General features: G+C 41.6%; 1 protein-coding gene across 1 annotated transcript in view; it reads left to right on the top strand.

Moving 5' to 3' along the window:
• gnai2 (G protein subunit alpha i2) overlaps positions 1 to 18,886 on the top strand; it is a 206,816-nt gene extending 187,930 nt beyond the window's left edge. The window contains exons 8-9 of the mRNA XM_033037082.1: positions 10,565 to 10,775; positions 15,679 to 18,886. Of these exons, the coding sequence (XP_032892973.1) occupies positions 10,565 to 10,755 (191 nt within the window). The 3' untranslated portion in view covers positions 10,756 to 10,775; positions 15,679 to 18,886. The remainder of the gene's footprint in view (positions 1 to 10,564; positions 10,776 to 15,678) is intronic.
• The last annotated feature ends 761 nt before the right edge of the window (positions 18,887 to 19,647 follow it).

Here is a 19,647-nt window from a genome sequence, read left to right as displayed (position 1 = left end):
ACAACATGTGGCTGCTGTGTGATGCACAAGTTGGCTGTGTCACTTTCCCACAGATCTTACACTGTACTTTTGCTTCTGGTTATCTTAGTTATTGCCTGCAATTTGCAATCAATACCACTTTAAACTTGAGATTGGTTTCAGCGCTGGCAATTTAATTAAATTCATGATTGTGCAGTTTCTGATTTCAGGATTTGTACAGAGTGGGTTAAATTGCAATAAGCTGTATTATTGTCTGGATCGGGCTTTCTAATGCCAAGAGCTATTGAAACCAAGCTTCCATTTGAGTGAATTCCTGACCTGAAGTACTCGTGGCTAACCTTAATTCTAGCAGTTAATAGGTCTCTTATTGAACTTGCAATAAACAGACGCTTCTTTGTGGGCACTAAGAGGCATCCCATATTAGTCCGAGCTACCTCATCTGAATTAGGTTCGTGTCCATTTTCAAAATAGCAAAACTATTAACACAAAAGAAATTGCAAGTCTTCCAACAAGGCCAGGCAGGACCTCCTTGGCCTGAAACAACTAGTTGGTCATAATGTTATCCACATGCCCTAAGAGTTTCTACAGTCACAGCTAGTGGTAGTTTTAGGGAGACACGGCCACAGTGGTGCAGCGGTAGAGTTGCTGCCTTCCAGCGCTTGCAGCGCCGGAGACCCAGGTTTGATCTCTACTACGGGTGCTGTGTGTACGGAGTTTGTACGTTCTCCCCGTGACCGCGTGGGTTTTCTCTGAGATCTTTAGTTTCCTCCCACACTCCAAAGATGTACAAGTAAGTAGGTTAATTGGCTTGGTGTATGTGTAAATTGTCCCTAGTGTGTGTAGGATAGTGTTAATGTGCGGGGATCGCTGGTCAGTCCGAACTTGGTGGGCCGAAGGGCCTGTTTCCGCGCTGTATCTCTAAACTAAACTAAACATGGGGATGTGAATGGCATAATCTAAATGTAAGTGCAGGTCCACCACAGATTTTCCGACACCCTTGGTTCCAGAGCCTTTCGGGATTATCCGTTTTTCCAGACCAACTGAGGTGACGAACACAGAGGGGAGTCGAACTGTACCAGAGCGGTCCGCCGTGGACCCGAGATACCAGCCCATAAAGTCGGTCTCGGAAGTAGGCTATGGGAACGGCAAATTCAACCCGCCGATAAGCCGCACATATGCCGATGAGGTTGAGATCGGTCACCTCACCCAGCCTAGGCGCCAGATTTTCAGGGGGTCTGTAGGGGCAGGATTTCAAGTAAGTCTTGTAATTTTGTACGGATGAAAGAAGGTGTCAGACAATCAGTTGCCAGAACATTGATGGTGGACCTGCATTATGTTGAGATAGATTTGCTTCTGCATCCTGTGTGTTCGATGCCAATGGTATTACCGGCATAGACGGGGTCACTTCCTCCCTCTCCATACATACATACATTGTTTGCCACTATGTTCATTAATGTTGCTCTTTTTAAAACTGTACTATATTTATAAAGCCCTTCGCACAAGCTCTTGGAGTCCCAAGTGGTATATGTGCAAGTAAGCACTTAAAAAGTGTTGCAATGCAGGAAATGCAGCAACTTCTGAATGCATCGGCATTTTCACTGATTGCTTAATCTTTCCCTTGAACTTGCCTTTGTGTTTAGTTTCAATTATGTCATTATTCTGAAAACGACTGAATAAATGCAGTTATCATGTATGAATTAGAATGGTTGGGGCGAGGGACTCAAAAAGAGAAAGCTAGTAGACAGAATGGGAGGCAGGAAGCAGAAAAGGGAAGCACTCGGACACAAGAGGAGAAAGAAAAAAAAGGAAATAAACAGAGAATAAGAGGCGGGGGGTTTCTTAAATGTGCATATTTTAATGCTAGGAGCATTGTAAGAAAGGTGGATGAGCTTAGAGTCTGGATAGACACCTGGAAGTATGATGTTGTGGCGATCAGTGAAACATGGTTGCAGGAGGGCTGTGATTGGAAACTAAATATTCCAGGATTTCGTTGCTTCAGGTGTGATAGAATTGGAGGGGCAAGAGGTGGAGGTGTTGCTTTGCTAGTCAGGGAAGATATTACAGCAGTGCTTTGGCAGGATAGATTGGAGGGCTCATCTAGGGAGGCTATTTGGGTGGAACTGAGAAGTGGGAAAGGTGTAGCAACACTTATAGGGGTGTATTATAGACCGCCAAATGGGGATCGAGAATTGGAAGAGCAAATATGTAAGGAGATAGCAGATATTAGTAGTAAGCACAAAGTAGTGATTGTGGGAGATTTCAACTTTCCACACATAGACTGGGAAACACATCCGGTAAATGGGCTGGATGGTTTGGAGTTTGTAAAATGTGTGCAGGATAGTTTTTTGCAGCAATACATAGAGGTACTTACTAGAGGAGGGGCAGTGTTGGACCTCCTGTTAGGAAATGAGACGGGACAGGTGGCGGAGGTATGCGTTGAGGAGCACTTCGGGTCCAGTGATCACAATACCATTAGTTTCAATATAATTATGGAGAGGGTCAGAACTGGACCTAGGGTTGAGATTTTTGATTGGAGAAAGGCTAACTTTGATGAGATGCGAAATGATTTAAAAGGAGTGAACTGGGACATTTTGTTTTATGGGAAGGAGGTAGAAGAGAAATGGAGGACATTTAAAGGGGACATTTTAAGAGTACAGAATCTTCATGTTCCTGTTCGGTTGAAAGGAAACAGTAAAAATTGGAAAGAGCCCTGGTTTTCAAGGGAAATTGGACATCTTGTTCGGAAAAAGAGGGAGATCTACAATAATTATAAGCAGCATGGAGTAAATGAGGTGCTTGAGGAGTATAAGGAATGTAAAAAGAATCTTTAGAAAGAAATTAGAAAAGCTAAAAGAAGACATGAGATTGCTTTGGCAAGTAAGGTGAAAGTAAATCCAAAGGGTTCTACAGCTATATTAATAGTAAAAGGAAAACGGGGGATAAAATAGGTCCATTGGAGAGACAGAGTGGACAGCTATCTGCAGAGCCAAAAGAGATGGGGGAGATATTGAACAATTTATTTTCTTCGGTATTCACCAAGGAGAAGGATATTGAATTATGTGAGGTAATGGAAATTAGTAGAGTAGCTATGGATACTATGAGTTTCAAAGTAAAAGAAGTACTGACACTTTTGAAAAATATAAAAGTGGATAAGTCTCCAGGTCCTGACAGGATATTCCCTAGAACATTGAGGGAAGTTAGTGTAGAAATAGCCAGGGCTATGACAGAAATATTTCAAATGTCATTAGAAACGGGAATAGTCCCCGAGGATTGGCGTACTGCGCATGTTGTTCCATTGTTTAAAAAGGGTTCTAAGAGTAAACCTAGCAATTATAGGCCTGTTAGTTTGACTTCAGTGGTGGGCAAATTAATGGAAAAGATACTTAGAGATAATATATATAAGCATCTGGATAAACAGGGTCTGATTAGGAACAGTCAGCATGGATTTGTGCCTGGAAGGTCATGTTTGACTAATCTTCTTGAATTTTTTGAAGAGGTTACTAGGGAAATTGACGAGGGTAAGGCAGTGGATGTTGTCTATATGGACTTTAGTAAGGCCTTTGACAAGGTTCCTCATGGGAGGTTGGTTAAGAAGGTTCAACTGTTGGGTATAAATGCAGGAGTAGCAAGATGGATTCAACAGTGGCTGAATGGGAGAAGCCAGAGGGTAATGGTGGATGGTTTTTTGTCGGGTTGGAGGCAGGTGACTAGTGGGGTGCCTCAGGGATCGGTGTTGGGTCCTTTGTTGTTTGTCATGTACATCAATGATCTGGATGAAGGTGTGGTAAATTGGATTAGTAAGTATGCAGATGATACCAAGATAGGGGGTGTTGTGGATAATGAAGAGGATTTCCAAAGTCTACAGAGTGATTTAGGCCATTTGAAAGAATGGGCTGAAAGATGGCAGATGGAGTTTAATGCTGATAAATGTGAGGTGCTACACCTTGGCAGGACAAATCAAAATAGGACGTACATGGTAAATGGTAGGGAATTGAAGAATACAGTTGAACAGAGGGATCTGGGAATAACCGTGCATAGTTCCTTGAAGGTGGAATCTCATATATATAGGGTGGTAAAGAAAGCTTTTGGTATGCTAGCCTTTATAAATCAGAGCATTGAGTATAGAAGCTGGGATGTAATGTTAAAATTGTACAAGGCATTGGTGAGACCAAATCTGGAGTATGGTGTACAATTGTGGTCGCCCAATTATAGGAAGGATGTCAACAAAATAGAGAGAGTACAGAAGAGATTTACTAGAATGTTGCCTGGGTTTCAACAACTAAGTTACAGAGAAAGGTTGAATAAGTTAGGTCTTTATTCTCTGGAGCACAGAAGGTTAAGGGGGGACTTGATAGAGGTCTTTAAAATGATGAGAGGGATAGACAGAGTTGATGTGGACCAACTTTTCCCTTTGAGAATAGGGAAGATTCAAACAAGAGGACATGACTTCAGAATTAAGGGACAAGTTTAGGGGTAACATGAGGGGGAACTTCTTTACTCAGAGAGTGGTAACGGTGTGGAATGAGCTTCCAGTGGAAGTGGTGGAGGCAGGTTCGTTGGTATCATTTAAAAATAAATTGGATAGGCATATGGATGAGAAGGGAATGGAGGATTATGGTATGAGTGCAGGCAGGTAGGTGGGACTAAGGGCACGGACTTGTAGGGCCGAGATGGCCTGTTTCCGTGCTGTAATTGTTATATGTTATATGTTATGAATTGTACCAAAAAATATTCTTAATCTGCATTGAAGGCACTATGTTCATGCAGCTATGCTAGTCAGATGATATCTCTGCATCATTAATAATGAGCAACATTACCCAGCCGCTATTAGATGAGCATTATTAAAAATCATTGGATCAATAGGGTAGTTTCTATCTCCCATGCATAATAGAATCGTTAATAACTTCTTGTGCACTAATGTAAATAGTTTGCATTTTGGAAAAGGGCTAATTGTTGCAGTGTCATCATAAGCACCTGGCTAAGAGCCTGTTTTGGAAGTCTTTGATATTAATATAATATACAATGCACAGTGGTAGTAGCTGCTTAGTGTTCACATTGTGCAGTTGATCTGTGGATGGATATAAGCTTGTGTGTAGAGATGCACAATGGATAAAGACTAGCACTGTGGCCTTGTCTGCTCCCCACTGGTTGTATAATGTTGACGTCACCACTCCTGTATGGTGAAAAGGAAATGGCTTTAATACAGGAGTAAACCATTCATCACCTCTAGCCATTCTGCCAGTGCAAGACACTTATTTATTTTCTAACAACATCATTTTATGCCCTACAGGTTCTGTAGAGGGAAATGAACAGATGACATTTTGGCTCAATACGCTTCTTCAGTCTGAAGAAGGAACCCGGCCCGAAACATCGTCTGCTCATTCCCTCCACATATACTGCCCAAAAATAACGGAAGTTTAAGAGTTAAGCACATTTGAATTGACTCATTTCATTTTCCTTGGAGTTGCTTCTGCATTGAAATGAATTTAATCACTGAATTTGTACCCTAATTTCTCAGCAAAACTGCTGGTAAATGTGGCTCCTCAGCTGACAGAACCTTGCGTCAGAGCAGTTAGAATGATAGCAGCAAGGTCTTCTCAGGTAGTTCAGGATTTCTACCATTATGTGAGCAACTCTCCAAAATGATCTGCGGTGGTAATTTGGCTCACTCCATAAAAACGCTGTGCACTGATGAAGGGTCCCGACCCAAAACATTGCCTGTCCAAATCCCTCCACAGATGCTACGTGGCTTGCTGAGTTACTCTAGCACTTTGTGTTGTACCGAAGAATCCAGCAAGATTGAGCCTGTAATGCCTTATGTCTCCATATAGTTACCAAAGTACGGTGAAATTTGTTTTTGCAATCGGTTCAGTACAAGTATTACTGTACACAAATATATCTAAGATACAGTACAAGTGTGTAGAAGTAGTATACTGAGACGGTATAGCAGAGTCGCCAGGTTTGGCGGCATTTTCAAGTCCCATTTGTTGTAAGCGCAGAGTTCTTAACCTGGCCATTAAGGCCCGTTGTCCTGATGTGGTGAGAGGTTGTTAAAATGTTGGTCTTCAGAGAGGCTTTGGTGGCCTTGTGCCCAAGTCATAAATTATCATGCACGTTCAGCAATTATTTAATGTGTTTGATTTATTGAAAGAGAATTTGAGGACATAAGAAGACATCTTGGAATTGTGTGGGGACCAGGTGAGACAACATATTGGAAAATCTGCGGTGGAGGGACTGGAATGAAGGTTTATGGAGTTAATTTCTGACATGGATGGTCCATCCTGTGTGGAGAGATTTGGCAGACTCGGCCTTTACTTTCTAGTCTAGAAAATCAGAGGGCAATCTTGTGGAAATGTGCAGACCTCTCCCAGGGATAGATGGGGTTGATGTGGAATTCATGTTTTCCTTGCATATGTGGAGCACAGGCTGCTGAAGTAAGGTATTATCTCTGGAGGATGTGGACAGGTGATGTTTCAGGTCGGGACCCTTCTTCAGACTTTTTCATACTTGTGTCTGGAAACAGGGAGTGTCTGTACCTAAATAAGGATTGGGCTATTCAGGATTAATGTGTATAGAAATGTCTTCACCCAGAGATCGCTGAATCTTTGGAGTTCTCTATCCCAGAGGTTTGTGGAAGTTCAGTTGCTGCATAAATTCAAGCTACAGATCGATAGATTTTAAGGGAATTGAGGGTTGATGCAGAAATGTGGTGCTGAGGAAGCTAATCAATCGTGATCTTATTGAATGGCAGAGCAAGCACAGTGGTGTGCAAGGCTATTCCTGTTCTCCTTTGTAGGTTCGATACAATCCTGGGACCACGCTTAATTTTTAAATTGAAGCTTCTGTCAAAATGAAAAATAAATGAGTCTTTGGGTAAATATCCAGTAAGTGGATTAATTTGGTGACCTGAAGCTTCCATTTGGTGACAAGAATGAGATGAAATTGAGAAACAGCTTGTGACATTGCTCTGAAGTAATCTAAAAGTTCGGTCTGTGATTAATCCCATGTGTGTACTTGGCTTCAGGCTTCAGAGGGTCAAACTCTGCAAGCTTGCAAAGGAAAATTCAGCTGGAAGGAGGGGAGACAGGCAGGGTTATTCATTATGTAGAGCAGAGCTTGATTCTTGTTGTGGCGATGTGAGGTGACTTTCTCTGAACCTGAAGAATAGCTGCAGTGTATTAGCTTGGTACGACTACACCGCCATTTAGCTTGGCACTACTTCACCGCCTGCATTGTGTTGCTTCACATAACGCTGGCACAAGCCTCATTTATCAAAACACACAACAAAGCATACCAGTTCTCAGTTACCATGGTCAGATACCATCTCACTGCTTTTGTCTAATGGGGTCAGTGTCGCTATGTTGAGCCGTACATCTATATTGGCCCCATTTATTGTAATTGCTTGAAATTCTGATGTAGAAACAATGAACTGTCGATGCTGGTTTACCAAGGAAAGACACAAAATGCTGGAGTAACTGAGCGGATCTGGTAGCATTCCTGGAGAACATGGATAGGTGACGTTTCGAGTTTGCACCCTTCAGACTGAACAGTAGATGTTCAATCTGAAGCCTCATTTTTTGCTGAGTGGACGCAACTTTATGCATCTTCATTTCTCCTGAAAATTGGAGTGCAGGATAGATGCAACTGAAGGAAAAGCTTTTAGGTACCTAGTTTATCCTGCCTTTCTTAAATAAAGGAACAACATTAGCTTTCCTCCAATCTACAGGCATTTCACTTGTGGCTATTAGAGATGCAAAAATCTCAGTCTTCCCTCTGTTGTCTCCTTCCCTGCCTTCTTTAGCAACCTGGCGAGTTCTCATCCGACGCAGGGGATTTATCAACCCCTCTGTGCCCCTTAATCTCTCGCATTTTCTCCTCCTTGAAAGTCAACTGATTTTCCAGCAACTGGTGGTTTGGCACCTCCTTCAATCCGGACTAAATTACAAGAGCATTGCATGTGGTACCCGCTATTTTGGGACATGGGCCTCCGTCCTGAAAGAGTTCATTGTTTACTTCCTTGTTACTTGTTAATTCTTTATTTACGTTTCTAGCACTCCATGGTGCTTTGTAGACATGGGAGGGGTTAGAAGAGCACTGTTGAATTATTATTATTATTATGTTGGTCTGGCAAAATGGATAATCCTACAAGGCTCTGGAACCAAGGATGCAGGAAAATTGATGTTGTACCTGTACATTTATTGTTGTTGGTGTAAATAATGTGACAGGAATTGTGCAGTGAGTAAGAATTTAATTGTTCCGGTTTTTTAGTCAAGTGGTTACTATCTACTCAAAACAGGGTAATGGAAATCTTGCTGCAACCTTTACAGACATATTAATGTAACAATGCGACAAATAGATAAATGATAAACAGTAATACAATAAATTATCAGCTATGCTCGCCAACAGTCTGTCAGTCCCCACTCTGTTTTTATTACTTTAAGTATTTAAAAGTATGATTGAATGTTTCTTGGTTTGTTTTATGTGGGGGGTTTTGGGGGGGGGGGGGAAATCGGGGGAAACTTTTTTCAGTCACTTACCTCAACGAAGATGCGATTTTTCTCCATCTTGCATCTCCGTCCCCCCCTGCGGCCTACAACGTGGAGTGGTGCGGCCTTTTCTGGAGACAAGCCCGGAGCTTCAAGCCGCGGGCGTGGCGCGGACTTTAACATCGGGAGCTGCGATCCTTTGCCGAGGGTCGCCAGTGGAGTCCGACCGCGGAGCCTGTGGACTTTAACACCGTGAAGTCGCGGACTCCGGTAAGAAGAGGCCGACTGGTGAGCTCCATGCTCCGATCCATCCCGACTCCGGAGTTTTGACCATCCCGACGAGAGGGCTTGAACATCGGACCGTCGGCAGTGGCGACTGCATGGGGTTCAAGGGCCTCGACCATGGGTGAACAAAGGAGGAAGATTACTTTATTGCCTTCCATCACAGTGAGGAATGTGGATTCCACTGTGGTGGATGTTTATGTTTATTTTATGTGGCTTTTCACTTAGCATGGCTGTATGATAACTCAAATTTCACTGTAACAATAAACGCGAACTTAAACTTGAACTAATCAGACTAGAATAACGCAAGCCAAAGCAGGTAGTGCAACCCTTGTACCGTCAATAGTAGCTTAGTGCTGAGATGTGGGTTGAACACTATGGTTCAAAACCTGATGGTTGATCAGAATAAGCTGCTCTTCAACCTAGAGGTAATGGTTCTTGGGCTCTTGTATCACCTTCACGATGGTAGCAGCTAAGTAAGAGTGTGGCCAGGGCAGTGCGAGAGTTTGATATCAGCTGGGTTCTTGAATTGATAGATCCCTTTGGTGGTGGGGACGTCAATGCCCTTGTTGGACAGGAGCATTGTCTACCACATCATGCAACCTCCTACAGTCTTAGGCATTTGAGTTACTGAACTAGAGCATGGTGTGCCCAGTATGCTCTCCACCGTCCACTTGTAGATCTTTAATGTAGCTATTCAGCAACATGCAGAATCTCCTACTTGCTCTTTTCCAAAATAGTTTCAGATATGTGTGCCCAATTGCTGGTAAACCGGACACTTTGAAGAGTTAAGTAATAATTTTCCAGATTGTGTTTGAGGGATACTTTGAGATTTGAAGCAAATGTTAAGAGTCAATAGTGTTTAATTGTCATATATACTGTTGGAGGGAATTTTGTGTTTAACCTGAACCCCGAATCTTGCTTCTCGTGGGACCCAGTTGCCCTCTTAATTACTGCTGAGATGGGAACAAACACACTCAACATCTCATCGGGCAGTGGTTCGTTTTTCAAACAAGTATGTTTATTCAAGGCCTAACAGTGGCTCTGGGAGAACCCAAAGTGTTTCAAAGATTGGTAACACCCACCGCATTTTTATATTCCCACAACACAATGGTTACATGTGGATTTTACATCTTTGAAACAATTTGCCATTGATCAACTTGCAACCTCCAGTTGCTTGTCATTGGAAAACAATTCCTCCATTTACCTAACAAATGGGTGCAATAAAGGACCCATGCGGAATTTACACCTAATGAATCTATTTATCGCCTCTCCTAACATCCTCCTCACAGTGTTGCCGTTTTTCCCCATTGTGCTTCCCTGTGGATAATCTCTTGGGTTGACAACATAAATTACTCGTCTTCCCTATAATTTTTCAGAATATCCCACATCACTACCAAAATGGAACGATAACATCCTTAAATTGCAACAGCACAACAGGGTTGTAAAGGCAATACTTTATAGATACCAGAATAAAACAAACAAAAAAGTTCAGTAAATTAAAAAAAACAATTATCAGTGCAAGACAGCATACAAACCCGATGTCCCTTGTGCAACCATTGCAGTTTGTAGTTTGAAATCGAGTTTGCATTAGCAGTGAAGATAGACACACAATGCTGGAGTAACTCAGTGGGACAGGTAGCATCTCTGGAGAGAAGGAATTATGATGTTTTGGGTTGAAACCCTTCTTCAGTAGTGTTCAATAGCCTGATGGTTGGTGGGAAGACACTTTTCCTGAACCTGGAGGTCATGGATTTCAGACATCTTGACCCTTACTGCTTTACACGTGACTCACTAACTCTTTCCTTTGAACGCAGGGGCAAATGAGTATGATGCAGCTGCTGGTTACATCCAGACCAAATTTGAAGACCTAAATAAGCGGAAGGACACCAAGGAAATCTACACACACTTTACATGTGCCACCGACACAAAGAACGTGCAGTTTGTTTTTGATGCCGTCACCGATGTCATTATCAAGAATAACTTGAAGGATTGTGGCCTCTTCTAAGAACTTAAGTGAGGATGAAGGTGAGCTTCTTGATTCTTACGCCTGCCAGATCGGGTTAGTTATTTTCCCACAAGCTTTCAAAAAAGAAATATCACTGTTTCCAGTTAATTTCAACATCCTTTCAGCCACTTGAATATTTGGTGATTCCAGTCAGGGAACTGCCCCTTCAAGTGTATGTACGTTGCTGCTATGGTGATAAATGATTATGTTGTAATCAGTCACCGAAAATGGATGTGTTAATAATTGATGTGTAGGAAAGAACTAATTGAAACTGACGTCTCAGCTTCCCTGCACTTTTGGACTCGGCTGTTGTTCCAGATAGCTCCTTGGCTGTAATTAATTTTTATTTTAAATGACAAGAAGAAATTGAATGCAAAATTGAAGGGTGGAAATGCAAAATAAAACAAAATGCCCGAGAAGCTCAGCAGATCCAGCTTGCATCCGTGGAGAAAGAAATGAAGTTTCACAGTGACCTTTCAACACATCTGACATTCTGCAGGTAGAGGTTATTAGGGGTGTGGAAACCGGGAAAATATTCTCTCTCGCTTTCACTTATTTCAATAAGTTTCCAACTGTTTGTAAGATGTCAGAGCAAACAGAAAATTGCCACCCCTTTAGTGCATCTCAATCGTCCGCAAAGTGATGGAAGGGATAGTTAGTTTGGTTTGTTGTCGCATGCACCGAGGTGCGGTGAAAAGCTTTTTGTTGCGTACTACCCAGTCAGCGGAAAGACTGAAGGGGGACCTCTAAGAAACTTACCGAATAGCGAAAGGCTTGGATAGAGTGGATGTGGACAGGATGTTTCCACTCGTGGGAGAGTCGAGGACCAAATGCCTCAGAATAAAAAGATGTACCTTTAGAAAGGAAATTATGAGGAATTTCTTTAGTCAGGAGGGTGGTGAATCTGGAATTCATTGCCAAAGAAGGCTGAGGAGCCCAAGTCAATGGATGTTTTTAGGGCAGAGATTGACAGATTCTTGATCAGTCTGGGTGTCAGGCTTCATAGCAGGAGAACGAGATTGAGAGGGAAAGATAGATCCGCCATGATTGAATGGCGGAGTAGACTTGAACCGAATTCTGCTCCTATAACTTATGGATATCCTGGTGGTTAGAATTGACAAGACACTGAACTGGAGTAGCCATATAATGGTCAGAGGCTAGGAATCATATGGTAAGTAACTCAACTCCTAACACCCCAAAGCCTTCTGCAGTTGTACAGAGCCCTAGTGAGACCACACCTGGAGTATTGTGTGCAGTTTTGGTCCCCTAATTGGAGGAAGGACATTCTTGCTATTGAGGGAGTGCAGCGTAGGTTTACAAGGTTAATTCCCGGGATGGCGGGACTGTCATATGCTGAGAGAATGGAGCAGCTGGGCTTGTACACTCTGGAGTTTACACTAAGGATGAGAGGGAATCTTATTGAAACATATATGATTGTTAAGGGTTTGGACACGCTGGAGGCAGGAAACATGTTCCCGATGTTGGGGGAGTCCAGAACCAGGGACCACAGTTTAAGAATAAGGCGTAAGCCATTTAGAACGGAGACGAGGAAACACTTTTTCTCACAGAGAGTTGTGAGTGTGTGGAATTCTCTGCCTCAGAGAGCGGTGGAGGCAGGTTATCTGGATGCTTTCAAGAGAGAGCTGGATAGGGCTCTTAAAGATAGCGGAGTCAGGGGATATGGGGAAAAGGCAGGAACGGGGTACTGATTGGGGATGATCAGCCATGATCACATTGAATGGCGGTGCTGGCTCGAAAGGCCGAATGGCCTACTCCTGCACCTATTGTCTATTGTCTATAAAGCCTGTTCATCATCTACAAGGCTCAAGTCAGGAGTGTGATGCAATACTCTCAGCTTGTGTAGATGACTGCACCTTCAATAACTCCAAAATTCAACACTCAGAAAGCTCGACACCATACAGGTCATCACAGCCTACGTGATAGGCACCCCATCGAAACCTTTCGCTGAGTCCATCACTGACGCACAATTGTACCGTCTACGGCACGTCGTACAGCAATTCAACTCAACCTTTTAAACATCACCTTCCGTAACCCCGACCTCAAGCACCTCGAAGGACAAGGGGCAGCAAGAACGCAGAAACACCATGACTTGGAAGCTGCCCTCCAAGTCCCATACCATCCTGACTTGGAGATATATGCTAACAGCATTGTAGAAATACCCACACCTCAAGGACTGCAGTTCAAGAAAGCTGCTCACCACCACCTTCTCAAGGGCAACTAGTGATGGGCAATTAAATAAATATCGGCTCAGCCTTTGAAGCCCACTTCCCTTGAATGAATGAAAAAAAGGCATAGTATGCAGCAGAGAATAAATGTAAATTGGTCGTGGTACTTGGTACCATGGTGAACATGAAGGCGTAATTACTTTGGTGATCTTGAAACCTAAGTAATTGGCAAATAGTTTATTATTCCATGGAGTTTATAAAGCAGTGCCAGTCTATTTATAGTTTGTAATGATTCATTCTTGTAATGCTCTGAAGTGGACATTATGTTTTGACTGAGGTTACAGAGTTGGGAAGAGTGCATGATGGCAAAGGAGAATTTGGATGAGAATTTAAAATATTCTATAATGCAGAAAACTAATGTTATAATTCTTGGGTAGGGATCAGTGGACATATTTTATGTAGTTCTTGATTACTTTCATAAAAGGTATTAAAAATGTGTTGGAAATGCTTGCTGTGCTCTATCTTTAGTAAAAGTGGTGAAAAAGATTTAAATGTTAGAACTTTTCTCAGTGGAAATATAACGATGTCTTTAAGATTATGACAAAGTACTTAACAGATTGTTGATAACAATTTGCTATATGGAGGCAGTATAAAATTTAAATAATTTTACATTAGATTAATGTTCACATGAGATGGATGTAATTTGTAATTTTATATCGCAGTTGAAATAAAATGTTCAACATTTTTTTAAAAAGTGCTTTAAATGGAATATTAAAGAATGGGAGAGAGGAAAGGAAAATGTGCAGGATGGTGTGTTTTTAGCTGCTGAACGCATACCCGATTTTGAATAAATGACCTGTTTCTGAGCGGTAACATTTTAATTATCTGATTTTGGCATTTGGAAAGCCAAGTTCTAATATTTTTAACAAGCATGCATATTCTCGTATACCAAAGAACAAGTTAGCATCAAGTACTGAAGATAGGCACAAAACTTCAACTTTCTCTATATTGACTTGGACTTCCTTACTGCAAGGTGGCGCAGCAGTAGAGTTGCTGCCTTACGGCGCTAGAGACCTGGATTTGATCCTGACTACGGGAGCTGTCTGTACCGAGTTTGTACATTCTCCCCATGGCCTGCGTGGTTTTTCTCCTGTTTCCTCCCACACTCCAAAGGCATACAGGTTTGTAGGTTAATTAGCTCGGTATACATGTAAATTGTTCCTAGTGTGTAGGATAGTGCTAGTGTGCGAAACGATGCCAAAATAAAATAATTCCTTCTGCCTACACATGATGCATATCATTCCATTCCCTGCATAGCCATGTCTCTCTTAGTCTGAAGAAGGGTTTCGGCCCGAAACGTCGCCTATTTCCTTCGCTCCATAGATGCTGCTGCACCCGCTGAGTTTCCCCAGCAATTTTGTGTACCTTCGATATTCCAGCATCTGCAGTTCCCTTTTGAACACTTCTCTCTTAGTTCAGTTTAGTTTAGAGGTACAGTGTGGAAACAGTCCTTCGGCTCACTGAGTCCATACTGACTAATGATCATTGGTACACTAGTTTTATCCTACACACGAGGCACAATTTACAGAAGCCAATTAACCTACAAACATGCACAGCTTTGGGATGTGGGAGGAAACTGAAGCACCGGGAGAAAACCCACGCGTTCACAAGATTGATGATTCCACTGATGCCAGCGGAGCAGTGATCAGTGTTGGCATCTGAAGTGTACAGTGGAGCAGGATTGTTGGGATTAATCAACAGTGGTTTAGTTTAGAGATACAGCCTGGAAACAGGTCCTTCGGCCAACCAAGTCCACGGCGACCAGCGATCACCCCATACACTAGATCTATCCTACGCCATTTAAAATTTACAGAAGCCAATTAACCTGCAAACTGTAATGTAGGAGAAAACCGAAAGACCCGAAGTAAACCCACTCAGTCACAGAGAATACATACAAAATCCATACAGCCAGCATCTGTAGACAGGATCGATCCCTAGTCTCTGGCGCTGTAAGGCAATAACTCTACCGCTGCACCACTGTGTTGTCCACTGTGAATAACCATCCAGGATTGTAGTCTCAGTAGATTTAGTTGAAGCTGTGACAGTCATCACAATTTATTTGTTAAAGGTGGAAATTATAAACATCAGATTTTAACCCCAATAACAAAGGGCTTTAAGCCACAATCTCTGGGAAATCGTTCAGCTCAATGACAAGTAATGTTGCTGGTGCTTGTGTATGAACAGCATTATTGACTTGAGCCTGAAATATGGAACCCTTGAAAATAAAGCATTCCCTGCAGTGAAAAGTTCATATTGCCTACTGTTTCTTCATTACATACTTGGCCCTGCAAAATAAATCAAGTGGTTTCAGGGCCAGTGATGCACAAGCAGAACTTGGCAGTCACGTTAGATTTACATTTACTGAATGAGATAAATAACATTTGCTTTACGACGTTGGAGATGTTTGTGCTATTCATATGATAGAATGTTTCCCATTTTAATTTGTCTGCATCATAAGACGTCTGTGGGCCTTTCCGAGTTGTTGGGTTGCTCAGGGCTATGTAAATCTAGTGCTCTTGGCATCTTGTTGGGCCGTAGAGTTTGAAGCTGGGAATTTCCACGGAGTTCATTGCGCAAAAAAACGTTTGCGCAGGTGTATCATACAAGCATGATGTATTCTCCATGAAACTGGACCACTTTGCATCTCTTTGCAGTTAATGTTTTTGCTTTCTTTCAGAGTTACTTGAACTGCACGGTGTGGAGGATTCTAGAGGAAGGACTGCATCAATAAAATCAGCTTTCTGCTTTTAACTGCTTTTTTTTCCAGAGACTTAAGACCATACATGCATCAAAATCTTATCCAATCTTTCTATCCCCTGATAATGCAACATTTGTACTATTTAATTAATTTTATTTTTACAAAAATGCCTTGTTTTGGTGTATCACCTGGCAAATATTTGCTGGTGCCGCTGCAATGCTCCATTCTTCAGTTATGTCACATATGAATGCCGTGTGTTTAAATGGGCATTTTGGTTGTGTAGAGCATGTAAGAAATTAAGTATGGTTCACTTTCAAGCATAAAACACAATGGCTTAACAAAAAGAAACAAGTCATGAATCCACTGGTGTTCCTGTCCACAAATAAAAATCCCTGTGTGTGTGAGAGAGTTAGTTTGTCAGCCAAGTTGCATGTAAATTATAGCTGTCTTCTTTTCATTTGCGCAACTAGCATACATTATCTTAATGATTTTAAGTGTTTTAAGAAATGGCTTGGGAAAGGCTCTATTAGCTAAGAAGCTGCAAATTCATTTAACATATATTTAAAATGTAAGTAACCTACAATGTATTGATATGAATTTTGCTGCAGTAAGTTTTGTGCCTTGAATATAACTTTGTTTACAGTTGAAACTTGGTTCTGCTTATTTTGGTTTTTATTTCATCCCTGTCCCATGTAAGTTGTGATAGGAAGAGTTCACTTTATTTTGGCTTGTCCAAATGACAGGTGTTATGAGCAAAGGACCTGTTAGATGCTTGTCTATTCACTTTATACGTGAGAATGTTTGGTCCCAAATAAAATTTCTGTTTACACCATTAACTCCAAGTGCTAAGACGGATTTGTCCTTGGTCTAGATTTTAAATGCAGAAAAATTTCTTATACATGATTTAATGATGAACTCCCTTCTCAAAGTTCTTTTTTTATCTCAAAAAACCTCCCCAAATCTCCATTTGTTTTCACGAGGTTAGTCAGTCCATTGCCGAGCTACCGTCTATGCCATTCTACTTCCATTCTGACCCATTGATCTGGTTAATTTTCTGTTGTATTTGTGTCTTTGACCACTGCCAGATCCTCATCCTCAATTCAGACATGGAATGCTCTCTTCAAAATCATTTCTCCTTATTCTAGCGACCAATCTTAACGGTTTCCGTTGTCTGCTCCCCGTCTTCGATAGTTGGAATGGGTAGCTTCAGTGTAAAGTTTCATCTCGCCTGTCTGTCAGTTAATGGAGTAAGTATCTGAAGATGGACTGGTTTTGAGGGCTCATAACACTATGGATGTCAACTAATGGCCTTGCATTCTGCCTTCTGGCCAGCACACAACCATTATCTGAACCGTTTCAGATCGAATTACTGGAGCAAAATGTTCTTTAGTGGTCTTTTTCTCCCCCACTACCTCTCACAATAATGTCAATGCACACTGTCAGATGATACACAAGCTCAATAGGTGTCCTATAGATGAAATTCCTCATCACATGAACTACTCTTAAATTGAAAACCCCTTTGCTGTTTTTTGCTTCCAAATTGATGATAGTAATAGATCAGTTTGTTGTTTGCTGTAACTTATGCTTGAGACTCAAAGGGTGCCTCTGTGTATAATTCGCTCCCTTATATCAGATATTCAACAGTTCTTGCTCACAGATATTTCCGTCATTATTCATTAATCCCTCTTGTTCAATTGAGCACTACTTTTGCCTGCAACCGCTCAATTTATCAGAATCATTGTCAGATCGTGTGATTGGCAATCCTCTGAAATAATAACCAATTTGGGATATGCTGCATATACTGTGATCATACCCAGTGCCTGAAAAAATGAAGCTTTCAATGGCCTTTTACTTGACAGTTGCCTGCTCATTTTACAGCGTGTTGTGTATAATCTTTGCTTTGAGCTCCAAGCATAATTAAAAATGCTTGTGACCCTGATCTGCAGATAGATAGCAGCTGTAACGGTTTGTGTAAACTTTCTAAAAGCTTTCTTTGTGACAGTTAACTTTCATAGACAATGCAAATGTCTTTCATGTTGTAAGTACTAATACTGGGCTTTTGATGTTTCAGCATGGTTCCTCAGGCGATTCCAACTCTGCAACCAGCTCTATTTATTCCTTGTTAGTTACAAATGAACATTAAGTGTTTCACTTCTGTAAATTGAGAAGAAGGTTTTCGGCTTGGCTTCACTTGGATGTAATTAGGGTTTCTAGATTTAAAGATTCCATTTTAGTCTGTCATGTGTAGCTAATGAAATTAAGTTTAATGTAAAGTCATCCATTTAAGCACAAAATTGGGACTGATTAACAGATTATCAGAAACCCAGATGAAATCCCTCACATGGCAGCACTTTTAACATTCCAGATACTAAGTAAATATTTCTGTTCTGTTTAACAAAAGATTTCAAAGTTTAACTCTGATCACCACCGTTTCAATCCAAAAGGCAAAATATCGTACTGCTTTCATTATTAAATGTGCGATTAGACGGTGCAGTTTGAGCAGCTAATTTAAGGAGCATATTTGATTGTGGACTCATCAAAATACATTTTAATTCAAAACCACAGTCTTGATTGGAGAGAGGAATTACTGTATTTGTGTCTGAGATGTTTGGTGGTTTTGAATAGTATAATTTTAATAAGTGATGCAGTTTTAAAGAATTTGAATGCATTGATTTTTATTCCAATGTGTAATTCTTTACTGTGCAGAAAAATCTTTTAACTCTGTCTTTGGCCTTCATTTCACTTATTGCGTTTTTTAAAAATGAAGTAATTCTTAGCTTGCGTTATAGATCCTGTAGAAATTGTTCGGTAATATAATAATAGAAAATGTGTATTCTGAGAGAAAGCTGAAGTACATGAAGGAAGGTTGAAGAACATTTAATGTTTTGTTATATTTGCCAAGCTTTTTGGGTTGTGTTAACTCGGATGACATGCAACCATCTTTCCTAATGGTAATGTTAAGCATTTTGGGCACAGGGCAGGCTGGGTGGGGCAGGGTGGGCTAATGGTTGCAATTTGACAATATTTGACTATTACTTGTCATCATTTAATGTTACTTACACACACCCACATTTAAGTTTAGTTTGTATTGAGGCCAAATGTATTGCAACCACGTTGTTTCTTACAATATGTTACCTGGTGTAAAAACAAATAAAAGACCAAATTAATAAAGTACTTTTTAGTAGGATTGCAGCGGCTGTGTCTTGTTTACTGCTGTTGTTCCACTGGGATGTTTCCCGTTTGAAGAACATTCTCATGGTTGCCACCCCACACATTGTACCCGTTCCTAATCTGCCGATATACATTCTGCAGAGCCCGTCCCCTCCGCAACTCCTTGATTCACTTATGCCTTCCCACCCCGTTCTCCAGGTTCTTTCACCTGCATCACAGTAGATGTAACACCTGTCCCTCCACCTCCTCGCTCACCTCCATCCAGGGAGCCAGCAGTACTTCCAGGTGAGACAGAGGTTCGAGTGCACCTCGTCCACCCACATCTACTGCATTCGTTGTTCCCGGCGTGGTCTCCAGTATTTCAGCGAGCCGAAGCATAGTCTAGGCAACCGTTTCGCCTAACACTTGAGCTCAGTCCACCAAGGCCTACTGGATCACCTGATTGATAACTCCTCTTCCCATTCTCATATTGACCTTTCTGTCCTGGGCCGCCTCCTTGCCAGAATGAAGCCACACGCAAACTAGAGGAGCAACACCTCATATTTCACTTGGGTAGCTTCTAACCCAATGGTATGAACATTGAATTCTCCAATTTTACGTAATTACAAATCCCTCCCCCACTACCTTCTTTCCCCATGTACCCCCACCCCCTTATTTCCCCTGCCCTCTCCCATGAGCCTCACCTAGACTCACACCTCCCCTTTCACCTACATTACTTCCTCTAGCTTCACACTTCTTCAATTATTTTGTCTCACACCTATTTTTTTTACCTCGGGG

The sequence above is a fragment of the Amblyraja radiata genome, chromosome 18 (genome assembly GCF_010909765.2).
Source record: "Amblyraja radiata isolate CabotCenter1 chromosome 18, sAmbRad1.1.pri, whole genome shotgun sequence".
NCBI classification, from domain to species: Eukaryota; Metazoa; Chordata; class Chondrichthyes; order Rajiformes; family Rajidae; genus Amblyraja; species Amblyraja radiata.
Note: the sequence above shows the minus strand (reverse complement) of the source record. Positions and strands in the feature narration are given on the sequence as shown.